Genomic DNA, 22,726 nt, shown 5'->3' on the forward strand with positions numbered 1-22,726 from the left:
AATTATGGTGCTGGAGGAAACTCTTGAGAGTCCCATGGACTGCAAGAAGATCAAACCTATCCATTCTGAAGGAAATCAGCCCTGAGTGCTCACTGGAAGGACAGATCGTGAAGCTGAGGCTCCAATACTTTGGCCACCTCATGAGAAGAGAAGACTCCCTGGAAAAGACCCTGATGAGGGCACTAGGAGAAGGGGACGACAGAGGATGAGATGGTTGGACAGTGTTTTTGAAGCTACAAACATGAGTTTGACGAAACTGCGGGAGGCAGTGCAAGACAGGAGTGCCTGGCGTGCTCTGGTTCATGGGGTCACGAAGAGTCAGACACGATTAAACGACTAAACAACAAAAAAAATTCTTACAATGGATTTCTGTATTTTAGAATTTCTGTTTTGTTGGAAGCCGCCCAGAGTGGCTGGGGGAACCCGGCCAAATGGGCGGGGTATAAATAATAAATTATTATTAAATTATTATTATTATTAGCCATGTTTCTATCCTGTCTAATGCTGCAGCCTGGAGCTTCAAGAAGCAAAGGCGTTTTACTCACTGCCCACCATTCTGGCTGTAAATAAAAATATTTCACTTGAATTGACACTGGGACTCTTGTCTTTTGTTAATTCCTCCAAATAACTGAGGGTATATAAGTGCAGTGCAATGATTTCCTTGGTGTGCAATAATATTCACATTAAAGATCCCCTCAAAATGTGTCTCCACAAATATACCTGTAACATGCAAGTTAATGTATACATACAAATAAGGCCATGGGCAGGCTGAGTAGCAGAGGGCATTTTCAATTCCCCCCAAATGTCATTGGTTTAACTTTCGTGGAAGAAAAAAAACCCAAATTCAGATCAGTGCTAGCAAATGACAAGGTTTATTTAAGAAAAAAAGTTACCAATCCAGTAATATTTCTGAAACTGATTGTAACGGGTGCAAAAGGCAAAAAACTGTTACAGATTAGAAAAAAAGAGGTGTTTTGTACACTTAAATATTAAACAGACTTCTAGAGGCAAGGATAAAGAATAGGTATTCAAGAATAATCCACCTAAAGCCCCCGATTCACTACTTGCTTTTTGAATCGCTCAAGAAGTGAAATATTCTATCCATTTCGTAAGTGGTCTTGAATTCCTGGACATGGGAGGTGACAGCAACTGTCAAGCAGCTGAGCAACTCTTGCCAGCCTCTACTCAAGGGCCCACTTGGATCAACGGAGAAAAACACTTGATCCATAAGAAGGTATCAACTCAGAAGACTAAAATCTTCTATATACTTTGTAAGCATTGCTAGAGGAATGTTAAATGCAAGTGGAAGTACTACAGGCTGCTGAGTTGCACACACTGTGTGAGAGAGATCTAAAACAAAGCGCTATCATAACATCATTTCTAGTCAAGTTACCAGCTTGCCCTAAAACTTTTTAACTGCTAACAAAACTGAGAAAGCCATTTATTACCTAGCTCACATATTCAACACTTGAAAAGGGGTGGAGAAAGCAGGGGGCGGTTACACTGACTGGCACAGCATACATTTGGGCTGCCGCACTTCCGCACATTGAATGAAACAAACCATTTCCCTTCTCCTCTCTTGAAAGACACAGCGAAAGCTCTTGGTGAAGTGTTCAAAATGAAAGCCTTTTTGCATTGTTTCTGTTGCCACCACAGGAGGCTTCAACTCAAGATGGTATTTGTTCCAAGTCTCCTCTGGACAAGCAGAGAAACACCGTGCTGCCACTTCACAAACAGGGGCCTCATTTTCGGAGATTCGGTGCCTAGGCCACACTGCGGCTTTCTTCCCAAACAGCTGACGAAATCTGAGCACTTGCAAAAGGAGCCTCTCTGCCTTCAGCCGACTCCAGACTGGTCTCGTGCCTGCTGACTCGTATGGCTGCTCAACCGGTCCTTGGAAACTAAAGCTACCAGGCAGACGCCATTGCTTTTGGCTTACCCATAGGACACAAAACGGATGCTATCCTGTCCATGGGATTTTGCTGTGAAGGAGTAGGATTTTGAGAAGTCTTTGTGGTAGATGGCACCATGGGGTTGGCGGCAGAAGTAAGGAATGATGTTATGACGGAGGAGGTAGAGGAACTTTCTGGAACAAAAGCTGGACCCTAGGAAGAAAGAGAGCTGAATTAAACAAATTAAAACAAAACATTGATGCACTTTCCTCTCAGATATGTTCATGCTTTGAAGGTAAACATTTTCAGTGACTTTAAAGGTTTGAAGCCTTGTACTGTTACCAGTGTTGCAAACCTGTGGAGCAGTGGTTCTGACAGAGGAGAGAGAGAGGGGCAATTGATTTAAGGTTTTATTAGATGTGGCCCACATCTGACTGGCCTGGATGACAGCAGACTCTGACTGACTGGAGGTTATTTATAAAAGAATAAATAAATAAAGTACCAGCTCTGTGTCATTCTGATGAACATCAGGTACTCAAACTCCCCTTTCATTGCCCATGTCATGAGGATCCCCAAGGCATCCTTGCTGTGTATGCTCAAGAGCTGTGGACCATTCTGGATGAATGCCATGGACAGGAAGTCAACCTCAGATGGCTGGAAGAGGAAGGGGACCGAAGGACAATTTTGGCAGCCAGATAATCTACAAAGCTCCTTTTCTACCCCAACATTACTGGAGAGCTTCAGATCATCATGCTAAATAAAACACACTTGCAGTTAATGAAGCTATTCAGAAACGTACTATCAGTCTATGTGCCTTAGGTTTAGACATTTCACAGTGGCTTGAACACCAATAACATAGGTCCTTTGTGTATGTAATTGCTCAAAATCCCTACAACTATTCTGGAAAGCACTGGCAACTGTCAAATGAGCCATATCTAATGGATGGTGCCAAACAGATGTGGAGGGGGGAGGGTGTATTACAGCCACAGAAAACAAGAGCCTAACATGGCAGCTTCCTCTCAAGTGTTCAGGGATTAGCAGGACCTTCCAATGGACTAGCTGCAATATTCTTAAGCTCACCAGCAACAGTCATACTGCAGCCAAAAGGTGCCAGGGGCCAACATTTTCCTCCAGGGAAGCCAAAAACAGACTGGACAGAAATTGCTTTCAAAACAAGAGCAGCAGCAGCAATAAGCAGGACTACATTTTGTTAATCATTTGAACAATGACTTCTGGTTAAACTTTTTATATTCATAGGGAAAATCACTTGTACTGTAATTTCAGCTACTGTAATTACTTCCATCAACACTACACTCCTTCTTGTGACAGGATAAAAGATCTAGAATTTCACTTTCAAGAATGCTGCTGCCGATACAACACGGTAGATTTCAACCCCCAAATCTGGTTTTCATCCCACTTTTCTCTCCCAAGTAATGAGGACGCGCAACTTAAGGTAAGATAGATAAAACTAGAATACTCTTAATTGCACCTGCTTACCAGTATGAGTGAAACTTCTTTCTGATCAGTGTAGGAGCTGATAGAGGACAGTGACCAATCAACTAAAAATTGATCCTTGCATTCTAAATCACCTATTCAACAATGGTCCTAAAGCCAGCTAAAACATATCTTAACATCTTTCTTTGTACCAGGTGGGTGTGACACATCTACAACACGTAAATTGGTTGATTTCTTGGAGGTATTATCCAATCTCAGACGTATCATCAGTCCCTTTCTGAGCTGTTTAAACTCCGGCTGCTAATCCTAACCCCTGGGCAGAAACAGAGGGGCTTCATGGAGCAGTGCAGCTGTGGCCCAAATCAGGCCCCTTGCAGTCATGGGTTGGTGGGAGGGTCCACCCATCAGACACCTTACTGGGGGGCGGGGGGGGGGGAGTTGCCCCCTGGGGTGCCCCTTGCTCAAACTTCCCCACAACTGGCAAGGTGCAAGGACCCCTCTGCTCCAGCATGGCGGACTGGGGGATTGAGCTGCAAGGCAATATGTAGTTTCTGATTGTTGTTGTTGTTTAGTCGTTTAGTCGTGTCCGACTCTTCGTGACCCCATGGACCAGAACACGCCAGGCACTCCTGTCTTGCACTGCCTCCCGCAGTTTGGTCAAACTCATGTTCGTAGCTTCGAGAACACTGTCCAACCATCTTGTCTTCTGACGTCCCCTTCTCCTAGTGCCCTCCATCTTTCCCAACACCAGGGTCTTTTCCAAGGATTCTTCTCTTCTCATGAGGTGGCCAAAGTATTGGAGCCTCAGCTTCACGATCTGTCCTTCCAGGGAGCACTCAGGGCTGATTTCTTTAAGAATGGATAGGTTTGATCTTCTTGCAGTCCATGGGACTCTCAAGAGTCTCCTCCAGCACCACAATTCAAAAGCATCAATTCTTCGGCGATCAGCCTTCTTTATGGTCCAGCTCTCACTTCCATACATCACTACTGGGAAAACCATAGCTTTAACTATACGGACCTTTGTAGGCAAGGTGATGTCTCTGCTTTTTAAGATGCTGTCTAGGTTTGTCATTGCTTTTCTCCCAAGAAGCAGGCGTCTTTTAATTTCGTGACTGCTGTCACCATCTGCAGTGATCAAGGAGCCCAAGAAGGTAAAATCTCTCACTGCAGCTCAATCCCCCAGTAGTTTCTGATAAAGTGTCCCAAAGGAAATCCTCCTCATCCCAAGCGGTTGAGGATTTCTGTTTGTCCTTCAGTGCTTGGTTACATTCTGGTTTCCTCACTCTCCATTCAAAACTGATGACCAGGTGACAGAACCTAAGAACCAGCATCCTGAAAACAAGCAACATGCATACAAAGAAAAACCTGAACATGCACTCTATCTTCTTGGTGACTCCAACAGTATTACTCCAAACCAGCAATTGCTGTTTTGTGAGTCTCCCTGTTCTGCTGACAGAAATCCTTTTCTTTCCACCTCATCCTCCCGATCTTGATTCCTCCTTTTAGGTAGAAGATAATATTCAATCAGATTAAATAAAAAAAAATCTAATTTTTCTATAATTCCAGAAGGATCATCACTCAATTCCATTACTCAATTACTCATTAATTCCATTACTGTCTGGAATGGCACAGCCTCTAAGCTGGATAAGAAGAGGCTCCAACAAGCAGTAAGAACTACAGAAAGGGGGATTGGTTTGCCTCCAATGGAGACACTTTATGCCGCTCGAATCAGGAAGAGAGCAGAGAGAATTGCTGTAGACCCTTCGCATCCTGGTCATCACCTGTTTGATTTGCTCCCATCCGGACGTCAGTACAGGACTCTATATACAAAAACGTCTAGGCACAGGAATTGCTTTTTTCCTTGTGCCATCAAATTGTTGAATCTGTAGTTGTGGGCGAAAGGGAGGTCAGTTGGTGGTATGGGGTTTTTCCGTTGTGCTGTTGTATTGTGAGGGGGAAAGTGTTTGTATGAGGTATGTTTTTATTTACTTTGCAATGTAGTCGAAGCAAAATTCCAAGTATGGTTGATACTTGGCCAATAAATTATTCTATTCTATTCTATTCTGTCACAGTGGCCGGAGTGGGCTACTTCAGAGTAACGACTCTACACAGCTCTGCATTTTATCTTTTTATTGGTGCTGCGTATTTACAGTGCTAAAGGCAGTGCTATTTACAGAGACACAACTTATCCGCTTGAATCAGAACCTCCGAATGGCGTTTGGCGCGTTTTTCTCCAACATAACAACTTGGGGAGACCCATCCTCTTCCCCCTACGTTTTCTGCGTAATTCCGGAGTTGGGGGGACAGGTCTGCCCCCCTTGCTTCCCCCTTCCTGTCCCACCTGGGACGCTGGCTCCGCTACCCTGTCTGAGCCTCGGACCCCACTTCCTGCTCCCCCACTTGAGACGGAACTCTGCCTGCTTTCCCCTGCGCTCGGGGATGGGCTGGAACTCAGGAGGGGAGGGACTTCGCGATATCCCCTGTCCCTCACATATTCCTTCATTTGCTGCTAGAACAGAACAGCTCTCCAGAGGTTTAACATTATTTTAAAATTTTCACTTTTTAGGGCTACGTGAAAGAATCATAATGCAATCATGAACTTTAAAGGCAGAAACCAGTTTCTTTGGTGGGAGCAGGGGGAATAAACTATTTTGGTGGGTTTTTTTATGGAGAAGCAGATCACAAAGCAGCATCTACAGTTAACACTTACCTTGGACGTCAGGATTTATCTCCCACTATTCACACCTCTGTCTTCATAAATGGTAATTTCAATCTGCACAGCAGGGCTGTTAAAAAAAATACACTGCAGAAGAGGCATGTGGGTAAAAGCATCAAGATAGCGAAGTATTGAATCTTATATTGCCCCCCCCCCACTTAAGGGGTGAGGAGGACCACAGCTCAGTGCTTTGCATGCAGAAGACACCAGGTTCAGTCCTCAAATGTCTCCATGGGAATGTCCCCTGCCTTAAAGCCTGGAGAGCTGCTGCCAGTCAGTGCAGGCAATGCTATGCTAGATGGGCCAATGGGTCTGACTCAGCCAAATTCTTTCTTTCCAAATGCTATACTATTATTGAACTAGCATAAACCAACCCCCCTCCCCACCCTCACTTTGAATTCTGGAGGAGAGATGACAACACGCTGCCCCTTACAGGCAAAGGTGGCTGCAAAGCACTTTACTGCCCTCCCAATGAGAGCCCGCGTTGCCTGTGCCCTTGTCAGAAGCAAAATCTACAAAATGGGGGGGGGGGAGACTTCTTGGAAGGCTCTTTTTGCTATAGCTAATAAGCATCACTCAGAAGGAAGCTTGTTCCCTACCTCCAAGGATCCCCAACCAGTACTCTTTGACACCTGTTAAGAAGACTCCAGGCAAGCTGTGAAGAACACGCCCATCACTTCCTGGTTTGTCAACATAACAGGCCTCACATAGCAAACTACAATTCTGCAGAAACTGAACCAAGAGATGCTTCTCTTCTGCTTGGAGCAGTCTCCCTAACCAGCACTGATGGAAAGGGTCTATTTGCCAGCTTCACCCCAAGTGCTATCAAGCTAAAACTCAATGGAAGTAGCAATCATTATGTATGAAGGGATTTCCACACCTAAGAAAGGGATTTGTTCCATTCATATCCCACCCTTTCATCCAAAGTTCTTTCCCCACCCCCAGGACATCCTCACCTCTCAAGTCCTAATTGTGAAGATAGCTAAGGGGCTGTGCTACACAACAAAGGCTAAAACAAGATTTACTCAAAAGCTGGAGTTAAATATTAATTTCCTTCCGGCAGGATTTGTTTGTTTAATGGCCACAAAGGCACAAACAGATAGGAGAGCTACCAGATGCCTCAGAGCACAAAAGGCTAGGAAACCACAGAAAAAGATACAACTCTGAGCCCTCTCTCAATGGGGTCCGTCAGGAGGATGCCCTGTGGGGCATAGATCTTCTCATTCTGTTCCTGAATGTACTTGGCAATCTTCTTCAGAACCTGGGGGAAAGAACAGATGGAACATTCCTGTAACATTTGCATCCATTCTGCTTCCCAAAACTATGTTTGCAAAACCATGTTTAAAGTAGTAAAGTCCTTTTACAAGCGCTTGTAGGAGTCATGGTATTTTCTCCCATTTTGCAACTTGGAAGGAGTGAGGTTGAAGGATAACAAAGGTTAGCTAATATATTTGCATGCCATTTATAATCACTATTTAATAGTGAAATTGGTCTATAATTATTAACCTCCAATGTATCTGTCTCTTGCTTTGGAATCAGAGTACTGTAATAAAAGCCTCTTTCCATGTCTTTGGTATTTTCCCTGTGATTAATATTTAATTCATTACATTTTGTAATGGTTGAATTAAATAACTTTGTAATTTTTAATAATATTTTGCTGTTAGTCCATCTGGGCCTGGTGATTTACCCGTTTTTGCTTGTTTAATAGCATCTGAAACCTCTGAGGTATTAATTCGTGCATTTAAAGTAATTAATTTTTCATGAACACTTTGTTAGAAATAATTCATCAAGATCAAACAGGATTTTTTCCAGGGTAACACATAAAGGATAATATAAGCAATGTAATAGACATCATTGAATATCTGGAGTTAAGGAATGAAAAACAGGCAGCTATGATGTTTATTGATGCTGAAAAAGCCTTTGATAATGTTTCATGGACTTTCATGCTGAAGGTCCTGGAAGAGATGAATTTTGGAGAGATGTTCAAAAGAGAAATAGAAGACATCTACTCAGAGCAACAAGCAAGGTTAATAATTAATAACATCATTACAAAAGAATGTAAAATAACAAAAGGGATAAGACAGGGATGTCACCTGCCACCACTACCATTTAATTTAGTATTAGAAGTCCTGGTGAGGAATATAAGAGCAGATGAAATCATTAGAGGAATAACATTAGGAAATAAAGCATATAAATTGAATACACTTGCAGATGATCTGGTGATCACGGTGGAAGACCCTATAAATTCATCATAAAAAGTACAGTGGATGCTCGGGTTGCAAACATGATCCATGTTGGAGGCACGTTCGCAACCCGCAGTGTTCGCAACCCGCATCTGTGCACGTGTGCGTCGCGATTCAGGGCTTCTGCACATGTGCAAAGTGTGATTTAGTGCTTCTGCACATGTGTGCCGAAACCCAGAAGTAACCCGTTATGGTACTTCCAGGTTTGGCACGGAGCGCAACCCGAAAAGATGCAACCTGAAGTGGCTGTAACCCGAGGTATGACTGTAATAGGAAAAATAGAAGAATTTGGACAAGTATCAGGCTTTAAATTGAATAAAAACAAAACCAAGCTCCTAGGAAAAAAAATCTCAGAACATAAAAAAGATACAACAGAGGACTGAAATAAATATACATAAAAAAGTGAAATATTTTGGGTATATGGTTAACAGTAAAGAATAACAATATATTCAAAGATAATTACAAAAAATATGGAAAGAAATCAGCATCTTAAAAAGCAGAGACATCACCTTGCCGACAAAGGTCCGTATAGTTAAAGCTATGGTTTTCCCAGTAGTGATGTATGGAAGTGAGAGCTGGACCATCAAGAAGGCTGATCGCCGAAGAATTGATGCTTTTGAATTATGGTGCTGGAGGAGACTCTTGAGAGTCCCATGGTCTGCAAGAGGATCAAACCTCTCCATTCTTAAAGAAATCAGCCCTGAGTGCTCACTGGAAGGACAGATCGTGAAGCTGAGGATCCAATACTTTGGCCATCTCATGAGAAGAGAAGACTCCCTGGAAAAGACCCTGATGCTGGGAAAGATGGAGGGCACTAGGAGAAGGGGACGACAGAGGACGAGATGGTTGGACAGTGTTCTCAAAGCTACGAACATGAGTTTGACCAAACTGCGGGAGGCAGTGGAAGACAGGAGTGCCTGGCGTGCTATGGTCCATGGGGTCATGAAGAGTCGGACACGACTAAATGACTAAACCACAACAACAACAATGGAAAGAAATAAAAAGGAATTTAGAGATTTGGGGAAGAATGAATCTAGCATTATTAGGAAGGATATTGGTAATTAAAATAAAGGTTTTGCCAAAAATGTTATTTCTGTTTCAATCAATCCCAGTGATAAGCAATTTGAGCTGCTTCAAAGAGTGGCAGAAGGATATTTCAAGGATATTTATCTGGTGAGGAAAGAAGCCAAGGATAAAATATAAATTATTAACAGATCTTAAGGAAAGAGGTGGCTTCCCCTTACCAAATTTAAAATTATATTATGAAGCTTCTTGCATATGCTGGATCCAGGATTGGATAATATTAAAAAATACGGATTTATTAGTTTTAGAAGGACATGATAATAAATTTGGATGACATGTGTACTTGTGGTATCAGAAGTACATAAAAGCTTCCAGAATCATGTAATAAGAAATGCAATTGGGAAAAATATAAAGATTCGCTAGAACAAAAAACAACATGGTGGCCTTCCCCACTGGAAGCAATATCTGTGAAAAAATTAAATATGAAACAATTGGGCCACATATAGAGAGCTGTTAACGGAAATGGATAACCAATTAAAATTGAAGGAATTTCAAGAAGTAAGAGGAAAGGTAACAGACTGGTTACAATATTTTCAGTTAAATGAACTATTCAAAAATGATAAAAAGAAAGGATTCACCAATGAAATCTCAAATTTCCAGAGAGAAGTAATAGAAAGTGGTAAATTATTATCAAAAATGTGTAACTTGTTGTTGGAACGGGAAACTAAGGATGAAGAGGTCAAGTGTGTTATGATAAATTGGGCAAAAGACATGGGACATAATATTCAGATGACAGATTGGGAAAGACTATGGAAGAATGATATAAAATTCACAGCCTGTACCTTACTTAAAGAGAATTACATGAAAATGATCTATAGGTGGTATTTAGCACTGGTTAAATTGGCAAAAATGTATAAAACAAGAGAAAGTAAGTGTCGGAAATATAAAGAAGTAGAAGGAATGTTTTTCATATATGGTGGCAATGTAAGGTTATTTTAAAAATTGGGAAATGATATATACGGAATTGAAAAAAAATGTTTAAAATAACCTTTGTTAAAAAAACCCCTGAAACTTTCTTCTTAGGTATTATAGGAATGGATTTACGTAAAGAATACAATAATTTGTTCATGTATGCAACAATGGCTGCCTGGATACTGCTAGCCCAACACTGAAAAGAAGTATTAGTCCCCACCAAGGAAGATTGGCAAACTAGGTTAATGGAGTAAGTGGAAATGGCTAAATTAATTGGGATACTTTGTTGTTGTCAAGATAGGAAACTTTGTTGTTGTCAAGATGACAACAAATATAAAAAAGAATGGGAAATGTTTATTGCATATTTACAAAAGCAATATCAAAAGTTAATACATTAGCAGGATTTTAAAAAAACACTTGTAATGGTATAGACAATGTTTAAAATTGGAGGTAATTAGAGATAAAAGTGGTTTTTTTTACATGCATGAATGAAGATAATACAAAGGAACCAAGGGAGGGAGTGGAGGGAAGTTGGGGGGATTCAAGTAATCCCACAATGTGGATTTAATATTGATTGTGTATACAGTTGTTTTAAATGTCTCATTTTATGTTTTTTTCCCCTTTAATGTAATGATTTAGTTTTTGTGTGTGAAAATTAATAAAAATATTACCGTATATAAAAAAAGAGAAAAGATAACAAAGGTGATGCTGGCATGGTTGCTGGGACTGAGAACCTGGCCTCAGTCCCAGCAGTAATGGCTGATCCTACAGATTGTTGGGCAGATTATCAGGATAACAAACGTGAAGTGCTTTGAAGATCAGGGCGAGTACTGCATAAATAGCCAGCTGCAGAGAAAACCACGTCTTGCTCTGCTGTTTAGTTAGCTGGTATATTTTATATACCAGCTAACTTAAAGATGGCATATAGAAACACCAAATATTGTTTTGCGTTTCAAATTTGCCTCCTAACTTATCTGTAAGATGTTAAACAGCTTGATCCAACTATGCAGTTTTATTAAATAACTGAACAGCTTCAATGCACCCTGAATGCCAACACCAGTGGAAAAATCTGAAAATTTAAAGAAACATAGGCCAAGGTTATCCAGATAATAACTGACTGCCAACAATATTTATTGCTCTTTTGAAGCATTAGTAAATTATTCATTTACAGAAAAAAAGCATTCAACTCAAGTATGGTCTTTGGAAAGTGTGCTTTTATTCTAAGTCTAGAAGGTCGGCGGTTCAAGTGCAAGCAGATAAATAGGTACTGCTACAGCAGGAAGGTAAACGGCGTTTCCGTGTTCTGCTCTGCTTCGCCAGAAGCAGCTTAAGTCATGCTGGCCTCATGACCTGGAAGCTGTCTGCAGACAAACGTCCCTCAACCAGTAAAGCGAGATGAGTGCCGCAACCCCAGTCATCCGCCACTGGACTTAACGGTCAGGGGTCCCTTTACCTTTTATGGTCTTTGGAAAGTGTGCTTTTATTCTAAATCAAGCACAGCAATCTTTAAAAGTCAACTTGGATATTTACTGTGGTTGGATTTAAATACCTTGAGTGTCCTTTACTGAAAGCCAATATATTATAAATGCATTCTGAGTAACCTCAAAAAGCACGTAGCAAGGACACCAAATCCAGATTTCATAAACTCAGAAACAGAAGCACCATGGTGAGAGGAAATGGACTCTGGAGAACTAAATAAATATGTCATGCTGGCTTAGGACAGAGAGCAAAACACCTTTTATTCATAACTGTCTGCCCAAGAGACATTTGGATAGCCTTGATGGGGGGGGGGGAGGAATGCATCCATCCATTTATGAAAACTATCCTGAAAATTCAGCTGGGGCCTGAAAGCCAACTGGCAGGCAGAGGGAATTGCTGCTGTTTCCCAGTGCTTTCCTTTGTTAAAGGCAGGCAAGCACCCTTAACCTTTACTAGAAAGAGAGAGCAAAGTATTCCTGGGGACAGAATGGTGCCATGGGCCTTCATTGCTGCAAGAGACTAACATGCCTGTTTTGTGGAATTACTTTCTGCCATTGCCAACTCCAGCTTGCCCATGTTGCACCCTGCCCTTTCCAGAGATCACAGTAACTCAATGTACCTTTTCATAATGTGTTTCCATGCACAAGAATATAGTGTAGGCAGTCAAGCAGGCCAGGCACCCTTCAAGGTAAGATTGGCTCCCAAGCTTCTCTGCTTCTGCATAAAGATTGTTTAGAGTTCGCACTGTTTCTTCAAACTGCTGCCTGTCGACCTGAAAAGGCATCACATTTAGCAGAAGGCATTCAACCTGGTTCACGTAACAAACTCCAATGCATATATGGTTTTTCTGTGCAGCGATAGCTGAGTAACAGGTAAACCTTTGTTTCTAGAGGTGAATGTTTTCCAGTGGAGACATCAGCTTATATACAGGCCCAAATAGCATTCTTTAAAAAGTATTTGCATTCAGTATACAAACTGGCAGGCCTATGCGGGGGGCGGGGGGCGGCAGCCAGCTATACTTGCCCTGGCCATCAGAGGGCTAAGCTGGCCGGGGGCCCCCACCGCGGGCCTGCCGGACTTATACAGTACTGTCATGTGAAGAAGGAACACCCCATGTCTCCCAGCCGACCAGAGACTCCCACCACAGGCCTCAGACAATCTCTGCACAGGTCCACTAAATGGCTTGGAAAAGGAATTTCTTACAAATCCATTTTGGGTACAAACCAACTAACAAAACAAAATTAAAGAAGGACTGGATGCAAATGGCAGTAAGGGCGGTGATCTCACTGTGGAAGACAATGGCTTCATTATTATCACCACCATTAAGAATGACAGCATCAATACTGGACTAAGTCACTGTTTCCTTTTGTTTAAATTCTGAGCTGGTACCATTTGGTGTTTAGTTGCAGGAAGCCAAGGCTCAGGCTGCAATCTGTCACACGCTTACTTGTAAGTAGCCCCATTTGAACTCAGCCAAACTTTCAAGGAAATGTGCATACCAGGGGTCAGCAAACTTTTTCAGCAGGGGGCCGGTCCACTGTCTCTCAGACCTTGTGGGGGGCCGGACTGTATTTATTTTTTTTAAATGAACGAATTCCTATGCCCCACAAATAACCCAGAGATGCATTTTAAATAAAAGGACACATTCTACTCATGTAAAAACATGCTGATTCCCGGACCGTTTGCGGGCTGGATTAGGAAGGCGGTTGGGCCGCATCCAGCCCCCGGGCCTTAGTTTGGGGACCCCTGGATTAAGCTATGAATGCCTTAGGGTCGCCTTGGGCAAGATGCTCTTGCAGTTTAAGATGACTCCTTGGATTCTTGTGAGGTTAAAGCACTGTTGTAAGCTTTCTGGAGGAAAGGCAATACAGCCGTACCTTGGTTTTTTAACAGCTTAGTTCCCAAACATTCTGGCTCCCAAACACTGCAAACCCGGAAATGACTGTTCTGGTGTGTGAACTATCTGACAGTGGCTTCCGTGGCTTCCTATTGGCTGCAGGAAGTTCCTGCAGCCAATCAGAAGCTGCACTTTGGTTTTCAAACGTTTTGGATGTTGAACGGATTTCCGGAACGGATTCCATTCAACTTCTGAGGTACGACTGTATACGTGTAATAAGTTCAGAGCCCCTGTTCAAGTCTCATTGAAGGTGGTGCCCTTGCCATGTCACTGCTCTATGAACACACCCTCAACTCTTCAAGATCAGGACAATACTGTTGGAATAGGCTACAATGCCCACTGTGCTGAGAAGAAAAAGCCACATTAATGTGCTGGGGGCCAGGGATGACCATTGGGGGGGGGGGTCCTTCCAGAGTTGCGCCTTCACGCTTTCATTTCCCCCTGCTTGCTTGCTTCAGTTTGGAACACATAATGGGTGATCATCTAAACCAGGCATAGGCAAACTTGGCCCTCCAGATGTTTTGGGACTACAACTCCCATCATCCCTAGCTAACAGGACCAGTGGGCAGGGATGATGGGTAGTCCCAAAAAATCTGGAGGGCCGAGTTTGCCTATGCCTGATCTAAACAAAGCAACCTGTTAAACATGCCTTACAGCTGTGTCTAGCTTCCTTGGAATAAAACAAAGAAGCCACTCTTTTCCATTATGGAGCTTAAGCACACAAAGTTCTGAATGCTCAATATCCACTGCATGTCTGACCCAACTCACATGAAACTTATAAATATTCTTAGCATTAGCTTCAAATAAGGAGAAATAACGTATTTAGCTTTAAGACAATTTCTAATCCTTTCAAGCCCAGTATTCAGTGGCTGTTTCCCAACATTTCTACTTTCAGGCACCCCTTCTATGGAAAGCAAATCAGTTCCTGCACAGCCAAGTTCTAGGGTGCAGCACACAAATCCAATCCTTTATCGCTATGTAAAAACCCTTAATCAGTCACACAACAGGACAATAAAAAAGAGACATCACTCAGCCTATGATTGAAATAAAATAGCTGCCCTGGACTCACCACACAAGCCTTGATTGTTTTCAATAATAATAATAATAATAATAATAATAATAATAATAATAAAAACACTTTACCATTCATTGCAGAAAAAACACAATTCCACCCATTTATAATTCTACTCACTCCTTTAACAACCTACAAACTGACATACTGTAGTTCAGCCACCCTCATCGTTACAAATCTTGCTGGCAGTGAGTGACATGGGATTAGGGCTATTCTGAGATCACCAGCAGAGAGACCAGCTCCGACCTGAATCCTTTTGTCCCCCAATCACTTTGCTATAAATTTACGTCCAGGACAAATATATAGTTAAAGGAATATGTCTTAACTGTCCTAGCATAACCACAGAGGAGGGGCTATTTAATCTCACCCAAGTGATTTCAGTAGTTTTGGTATGCATGCTGAAAGAGGACTCCTGGTATCCAGTGTCGAGGAGACAGGAGACAATCCTTCATTGTTATTATGACAATAACCCACAGAAAGCTAATGTCAAGATATGCTACCTCACCAAGTCTAAAGCGTTCTTTTCTCCCTGCATTAACAACAAAAAATGATTCAAAAATCCTAACAATGCTATCAGCTTAGTGACTGATTTAACCCACTCATTAACCAGGATGCCCATTCAATGCCAAGTTTCTAGAAACAGAGCAGCCTGAAGGGCAGGCAGAGAGATCGGGGGGGGGGGGGGAGATTCTCCTCAACTGCAGACTCCCTTTGCCTGCGAGTCCATTTCAGAGACTATTCTGTTTTTGGTGCCCTTGCCACCAAGTCTAGCAGGGAGTTGTATTCTTTATTTTCCATTGCTGAAACTTCAAGTTTCATCCCCATTCACTATTTTGTGTAAGTTAACCTCAAGCATGCAGGCTTTTAGGCAACTCTCCAAATGCAGAATGTGAACCAACACCCAAGAATACAAACAGAATCCAATGAGAAGATACGACGTAAGTAACCCAGAGAAGTTCCACACACAAAACGTTACTCAAGAACAACTCAGCTGCTTTTAATTGCCTGGGCTTGAGGGTGCAGCTAGATCTACAAGTTTAGCAAAACTTATACAAAGGAAGTGACAATCAATAGAGAAATCACAAAGACGCTCATGATCTTGGGCTTTCACTAGATATCCCAAGTTAATTTTGAAACTAGAAGCTTACAGCCCATGAAAGGTTGGTTTCCAGTAATTGCAAATAAAAGGCAAATATACTGACACTTATTTCTTGAGCAAAGGAATTGCCACAGCCTTTTTAATACTCTCCCTGCCCAGTAACAGCAATGTAAACTGTTACCAGGATAAGGACATAAGGACTTTATGCCCCCAGCCACGCACAATCACTTGGACTTTGCACACATCTGTAGCTGACGTGCATTGAGGGATAGCATCAATAAAAGAAATGTTGATTTCACACTAGTACTTATTTACTTATGATTACAACTATATATATATCCTGCCTTTCATGATACAATCGTTCCAAACTACAAGTAAAATTAAAAGAAAAAATTGAAAAGAAAAAGAAAAAAGTGACTAGGATCCTCTCCACAGGAAAGCTGGTGGTAGATCACCCTGTGCCAGGTGGGGAAAATCCAGCTGGAGAAGGTCCTGAGATAGGACTTTGCCTGTCTGACTCCCTCTCTCTCTTGGAATCCTTCCAAAAAGAGCAGAAAAGGATTCAGCAGGACCAAATCTGGGCACAGGCAGCAGCGCCGACCCTTTCACCCACTCTTAATTTAAAATCTGGTCCCTGTTTGGCAGCCAGAACTTTAGAAAGCAAACAAAAACAGTAAGGCAGATTGCCATCCCTCCAAAGACCATACACAGCTGATATCCTAGACTCTGACTGGGAATTGGTGGGTCCAATTTGAGGCACTTGTTTAAAAAAAAATGAAGTGTGTAGTTAATGGGTGTGTAAAAATATCTCTGTGTTCCAAACAAGAATAAGAATGCTTTTTAGGACTCCCAAAGGAAGGGGAAATGAGTTTTCCTAGCTTATAATGTTGCTGCTCTTTCTTTGTATATTTTCATCAAAACTTCAAAACCTACCGTAAGTTTGTATTGGTTGCTTTTAGCTGCTGTGCGCCTTTAATTTTATAAATTTGAATGTTCCAATTTTTATATTATTACTTAAACTGGAATCATGAACATTATTGTGGAAAAGTTACCCTTTCTATCAACTTTGGGTATGTTAACTTGGGTGTAACCCAACTCTCCCCTACTTGTGTCAGACTGCAAGCATGGAGCCCTTACTCGATTCTCCAATTCCGGAGGAAACTTGGTCTGGAACTGGCATTTGGTGCCACTGCTGTAGTCCCGCTGGAGAAACACCTTGCTGGCAACAGGCGGCTGCTGCGGCCTCATCTCGCAACTTGAACTGGCCAGTCTAGAGGTGGGATGAAGAGAACATACACAGGGCTGGTGAGGGGGCTCCTCATCAAGACAGGCACCCACTTTCCTTCCACAGCCTTTCAACCGCCATCAAATTCCAGCCAGATCAGTCATTCCTTCCCTTCACCCCTCTTCACCTTTGCCTCTGTTCAAATTCCAGCTGGTCTCCCATTCCAAAGTGCCACCCAGGAGTGAAGGCTCACCGACTGTTTCACAGGATCTGCCTCTTATTCATCACTGGTTCCGTACACAGGGTGACTTGTTAAGAACAATGGGCCCATGTACTTGTCATACATACAGGAGGTGCCAATCCCTTTGCTTAAAAAAGGATGGACACTTGATCTGTGTGGCAACAAGGCTAAAGTTATTGTGACTTCAAGCAGTCGTGGTAATTATGTTCATGCAGATTGCTGTTTTGCAATCTAATACACAGAAGGACAGACCTTTAAGCCTCCCTGGGACCTACACCAATTCTCCAAGACCCCTTTCCTCTGAAAACGACAAGTTACACCCCATTGCTCTCATTTCATGCTAACCAGGAGGGCAACCCATCACACATCCTTTGCTGCAGATGTTAAAAGAGATTTCCCCTCTCTAAAAAATCATGTCTGAGTGTTTCTTTAAAAAACAACACACACCTGACATGAAGGTGTGTTTTTTGTTCACCATATTGTTTTTGTAGCACTGTTTCCCCTTCCTTTTTAAAAACTAATGCCATCCTAGTTTATCTTTTTGGCTTTAAGAGTCCCACCTGCAACAGATCCTTCACCCCCCCGCCCCCTCCCCCACCCCGAGCCTCCTTCCTCGGCCAGGCGAGCTTGGCGGCGGAGGCAGGACGCACCTCGGGCTGAGGGAAGGAAGGAGCCACGGGACGGGGAGGGACTCTCGTCCGCCTCCCGCAAGGCAGGAACCCTTCCTCCAGGCCGAGGCAGAGTCTCTCCAGGGCGGGCGCGGAAGAGGGAGGGGCGACCAGCCGCCCGCCGGGGGCTCCTTCGCCGCGCGGGGGTGGGGTGAGCTAGATGACCCCTGGGGGCCTCCGCCGCCAATTCTACAACCCCCGATCCAGCCCAGCCCCTCCCCCTTCCTCTCTCACGGGCAGAGCCGGAGCCCCTCCGCCACGGCTGACGCAGCCTCCGCCTCTACGGACACCGTCTGTCGCGCGCGCAGCACCCTCACTTGCGGCTGCCGTAAAGCCATCTCCCCGCGGCGGTCATGACGGAGACGGAGACGGGCCGGAAACAGCCGGACTGTGCTGCGCCATAGAGAGACGCAAAGGTGAGAAGGGCCCGTCCGGCTTGCGGGATGAGGCGCTTGCGGGTTCGCTTTGGGAAGCCCCGGGGAAGCCCTTTGAGGAGGCGCGCCTACTCGCGAGCAAGTCCCATCGCACGGGACTGGCTCATAGCTGCCAAGTTTTCCCTTTTCTCGCGAGGAAGCCTATTCAGCATAAGGGGAAATCCCTTTAAAAAAAGGGATAACTTGGCAGCTATGGACTGGCTGCTGCTTCCCCTTCGCTCTTCTTCTAGCAACCGAAACAGCCGCGAGCCGCATGTTGTGAACATCTGCTTGTGCATTGCGCTGGTCTAATTATTAAATACAGTCATCCCTCGGTTTGGGTACTTTCGGTTTAAATACTCCACGGACCCGTCTAGAACGGATTAAACCACGTTCCATTACTTTCAATAGGAAAGTTCGCTTCAGATTAAGTACAGACTTCCGGAACCAATTGTGTACTTAAACCGAGGTACCACTGTACTGTATATTAAACCGTCAAATTGCATATATGAATTGTGTGTATTCAAAATAATATTGGACAGACTCTCCTCCTTCCTTAGAGGTTTTGGAGCAGAGCTTGGAGGGCCACCGGACTCGGATGCTTCAGCTGGATATTCCTGCGTTGCAGGGGGTTGGGCTGGATGACCCCTGGGGTACCTTTGTAATAAGCAAAAATCTGCCCTTATGGGGTTCTCCATCGGTCGGAGAATATAACAGAGGCCAACCAGAGAATTTTGAGAAGCAAAGCCTTTATTTTTGCTGTTGCAACAGGGTCCTTCCCCTCAGAACAGGAGAACAAGGAAGGAACCCCAAAGAAAGGTGTCCTGCCCTTAAATAGAAATTTGAAATTGGTTTCAGCCCACCCCCCAGAAGCATCACCCATACGTCACAGAAGGGGTGTAGCCCAAGACCGCCCTTCCTAGATTCATCATAGGTACATCATGAAAGGGGAGGTCTGGTGGCAGTAATCTGAGCATCCTGGACCCTGCCCCCTGCCCCTAAAACCTAATCAACAAAAAAGAGAGATATTTACATTTCCCTGTTTCCCAGCCAAGTTAATCACACCCTTTTGTCTTTTGCTGTTTTGACTTTCAAAAGACTTTGAAAAGACTTTTGTCTTTTGCTGTTTTGACTTTCATCACAAACAAGAACAAGACAAAGTAGAACAAACAACATCCCCACAACACAACACCTCTCAACTTACTGGGGAACAACCATCACCCTCCAAACGCATTAATGAACAGAACATTGACCACCAACTACCACCGAAAAGATGTTACACAAAAAGGGACTCCATGTGGACCCCTCCCGATGGACGCGATACCACACTAGATCTGTACATCGACTGCTTCCGCCACAGAATCCAAACGGATGTGACCAGAAAACTTACAACAACAGAGAAACCAGTAGGAGAACACTTCAATCTCCCAGGACATTCTATACAACATCTCAAAGCAGCTGTTTTATTACAGAAAAATTTCAGGAACAGACTGGAAAGAGAAGTTCCTGAATTGGAACTCATTACAAAGCTTAAAACCATGGAGCTACCTGGGATGAACAAAGACATTGGATTCTTATCTCATTATGCATGATCAAGCTTTCTTTAGCGCCTCAGCCCTTGCTTTTTCCCCGCAGGACCAATTGCAGTCATCAGCAGTCGTTAACAGCCATCTACAGGTTTACCACTCCCATCAGCCCATCACCCATTCCCACCCACCCCCACAAGACAGAGAAACCAGTAGAACACTTCAGTCTCCCAGGACATTCTATACAAGATCTCAAAGCAGCTGTTTTATTACAGAAAAATTTCAGAAACAGACTGGAAAGAGAAGTTGCTGAATTGGAACTCATTACCAAGCTTAAAACCATGGAGCCACCTGGGATGAACAAAGACATAGGATTCTTATCTCATTATGCATGATCAAGCTTTAGTGCCTCAGCCCTTGCTTTCCCCCCGCAGGACCAATTGCAGTCATCAGCATTCGTTAACAGCCATCTACAGGTTTACCACTCCCATCAGCCCATCACCCATTCCCACCCACCCCCACCACCCTCTGTATATATATAAGGGTCTGACTCTTCTGTTTCAAGTGTATCTGAAGAAGTGTGCATGCACACGAAAGCTCATACCAAAATAAAAACTTAGTTGGTCTTTAAGGTGCTACTGAAGGAATTTTTTTATTTTGCTTCGACTCAGACCAACACGGCTACCTACCTGTGACCCTTTTGTCTGGCACTCAGGTATCAGGATGCCAGGGATTATCACTTTAATTCCTGAGACAATGAGAAGGTTCCCCCCACCCCCCTTCTTCCTTGCAGAGGAACGCCTGGTCAGAGAGCGTCAAAATGGTGTCAGTCAGGCCTGTCTTCCTGTGCTGCTTCAGACATGTGCCTGTACATTCATGTACATGTTTATGAACAATTATTATATATATATATACTGTAACCCTAAAATTTACAACACCTTCCATCTTCCTTTGATTTCCCCTGTGTGGGAAGACCTCTTGTGACCCAAGAGAGGAGCAACCTGGGATGCAGCCCCGATGTTTTGGGGCTCCCTCTGCCCCATGCCGGCCACGTTGGCGGAGGCAGAGGTGAGCTGGGCTGCCTTTTCTGCAGGAGACGGACAGCGCAAGCCGAAGCACGCCTACTTGGAAGTAAGCCCTGTAGACTTACTGCTGGGTCCTCTAACTTACCTACTTATCTGATTGAATGCAACTGGGCGCCCTTCCGAATCTGGGGTGTGGTTAGGATTCCTCTGCAACAGAGCTTTCCTTTGAGAAACAAATGCAAAATGTAACAAGACAGCATAAAACAAGAATGTTACATGTGTGGAGATAAGCGAAGGTGGGAAACTATGTTCCTGATGCAATTGCTAAAATAAAAAAACCCTGTTATGCCAATACTGTAATGACGACTAATAAATTAATAATTAACAATTCAATAATGACAAATAAGATTAATAATAAGAGCAGCAGTTGTTAATAATTTATACTGATGACAATGTGCCTGCCCTTCTAAAACATTTCCCTTGAGATACAGTGTCAGGTAACAGCAAACTGCTCCAATACAGTGGAACCTCGGTTTATGAACACCTCGGTTTACGAATTTTCGGTTTACGAACTCTGCGGACCCACCTGGAACGGATTAATTCACTTTCCATTACTTTCAATTGGAAAGTTCGCTTCAGTTTATGAACGCTTCAGTTTATGAACAGACTTCCGGAACCAATTGTGTTCATAAACCGAGGTACTACTGTAACCGTATCTCACGGTTGAGTCAAAATCAATTCTGATCAAAGTCAAAGGAACATACTAAATTACATAGCAGGAAGTATTGAATTTGCCTTTTCAAGTAACTAGTAAGCCGAGTGCTAATGGTTCTTCTAGAAATGGTAATTATTTAACACATGTTAAATCATTGGGATGCAGGACCATCTTAAGCATATCTGGCGCCGTGGTGCGAAGATCCCTCCGGCACCCCCCTTGCCCTGTTTCCCAGCACGGCTGTCTGGTGGGCGCAGCAGCACGGTGCCCCCCTGGTGGCCTGGTGCCCTGCGCCACCCAGCCTTGCCGTAGGGCCGTCCCTGTATGTGTTTGCCTTGTAAATTTTTGAACATATAATTTATATATTTGAGACCTTAAATTCTTATAACACCACCCTAAATATATTTGCAGAAGCTTACGAAAAGCTTGGCCTATCGCTCAATATCCAAAAAACCGAAGTGCACAAGCACAAAACAATCCCTCTGCAGCACCACAAATCCAACTCAGTGGTGTAAAGTTGGGAAATGCCGGTCACTTCTCCTACCTGGGCAGTTCCCTTTCCACAAGGGCAGACATTGATGCCCAATTCCAGCATTATCTCCTAAGCGAGTGCAGCTTTCTTCCGATTGAAGGGCAGAGTGTTTGAGGACCAGGACATTCACAGGGAAAGCAAAATGCTTGTTTACAAAGCTGTTGTACTACCAAGGCCGCCTTAAGCACTGGGGTGCAAAGATCTGCCCGGTGCCCCCCCCCCCGTAGCCCAGAGTTGTTGAGCTTGGGGGGGGGGGCTCCAAAGTTGTTGATTTTTTAAGGACAGCTTCCCCAGAGTTGTCAACCTTTTTAAAGGGAGCTGCCGCCATGCTTATCTTTGCTCAGGAAACAGGTGTCTGGGGCTGCAAGGTGTCTGACTCTCTGCTAAAACCCTGGTTTGGAAGACAATCTTACCCGTGATCGAAGAAGAAGAAGAAGAGTGCTGGTATGTTCCAGATGTTGTTGAGCTACAGCTGCCACTGGCTGATGGGGGTTGTGGTCCTTTACCATCTGGAAGGCACCAGATATTGGTGA

The 22,726-nt window shown here is 43.6% G+C and overlaps 1 protein-coding gene across 7 annotated transcripts; it reads right to left on the reverse strand.

The window, feature by feature from the left end:
- Nucleotides 1-853: 853 nt before the first annotated feature.
- On the reverse strand, nt 854-21,115 carry GOLGA7 (golgin A7). Of its 7 annotated transcripts, none has more exons than XM_035103249.2 (7): nt 18,217-18,280; nt 17,261-17,465; nt 16,986-17,118; nt 12,400-12,552; nt 7,223-7,324; nt 6,058-6,120; nt 854-2,105 (listed from the first exon to the last, which is right to left on the reverse strand). In XM_035103249.2, exons 2-6 carry the CDS (start codon nt 17,293-17,295, stop codon nt 6,073-6,075), a joined length of 471 nt encoding a protein of 156 aa, XP_034959140.1. In that variant the 5' UTR covers nt 17,296-17,465; nt 18,217-18,280; the 3' UTR covers nt 854-2,105; nt 6,058-6,072. The 7 variants fall into 7 exon arrangements, with proteins under 7 accessions (XP_034959140.1, XP_034959142.1, XP_060132404.1 ...); XM_035103251.2 differs by lacking the exon at nt 18,217-18,280 and adding an exon at nt 17,965-18,205; XM_060276421.1 differs by lacking the exons at nt 17,261-17,465; nt 18,217-18,280 and adding an exon at nt 21,092-21,115.
- Between the last annotated feature and the right edge of the window lie 1,611 nt (nt 21,116-22,726).

This window comes from Zootoca vivipara, chromosome 6, assembly GCF_963506605.1.
Source record: "Zootoca vivipara chromosome 6, rZooViv1.1, whole genome shotgun sequence".
NCBI classification, from domain to species: Eukaryota; Metazoa; Chordata; class Lepidosauria; order Squamata; family Lacertidae; genus Zootoca; species Zootoca vivipara.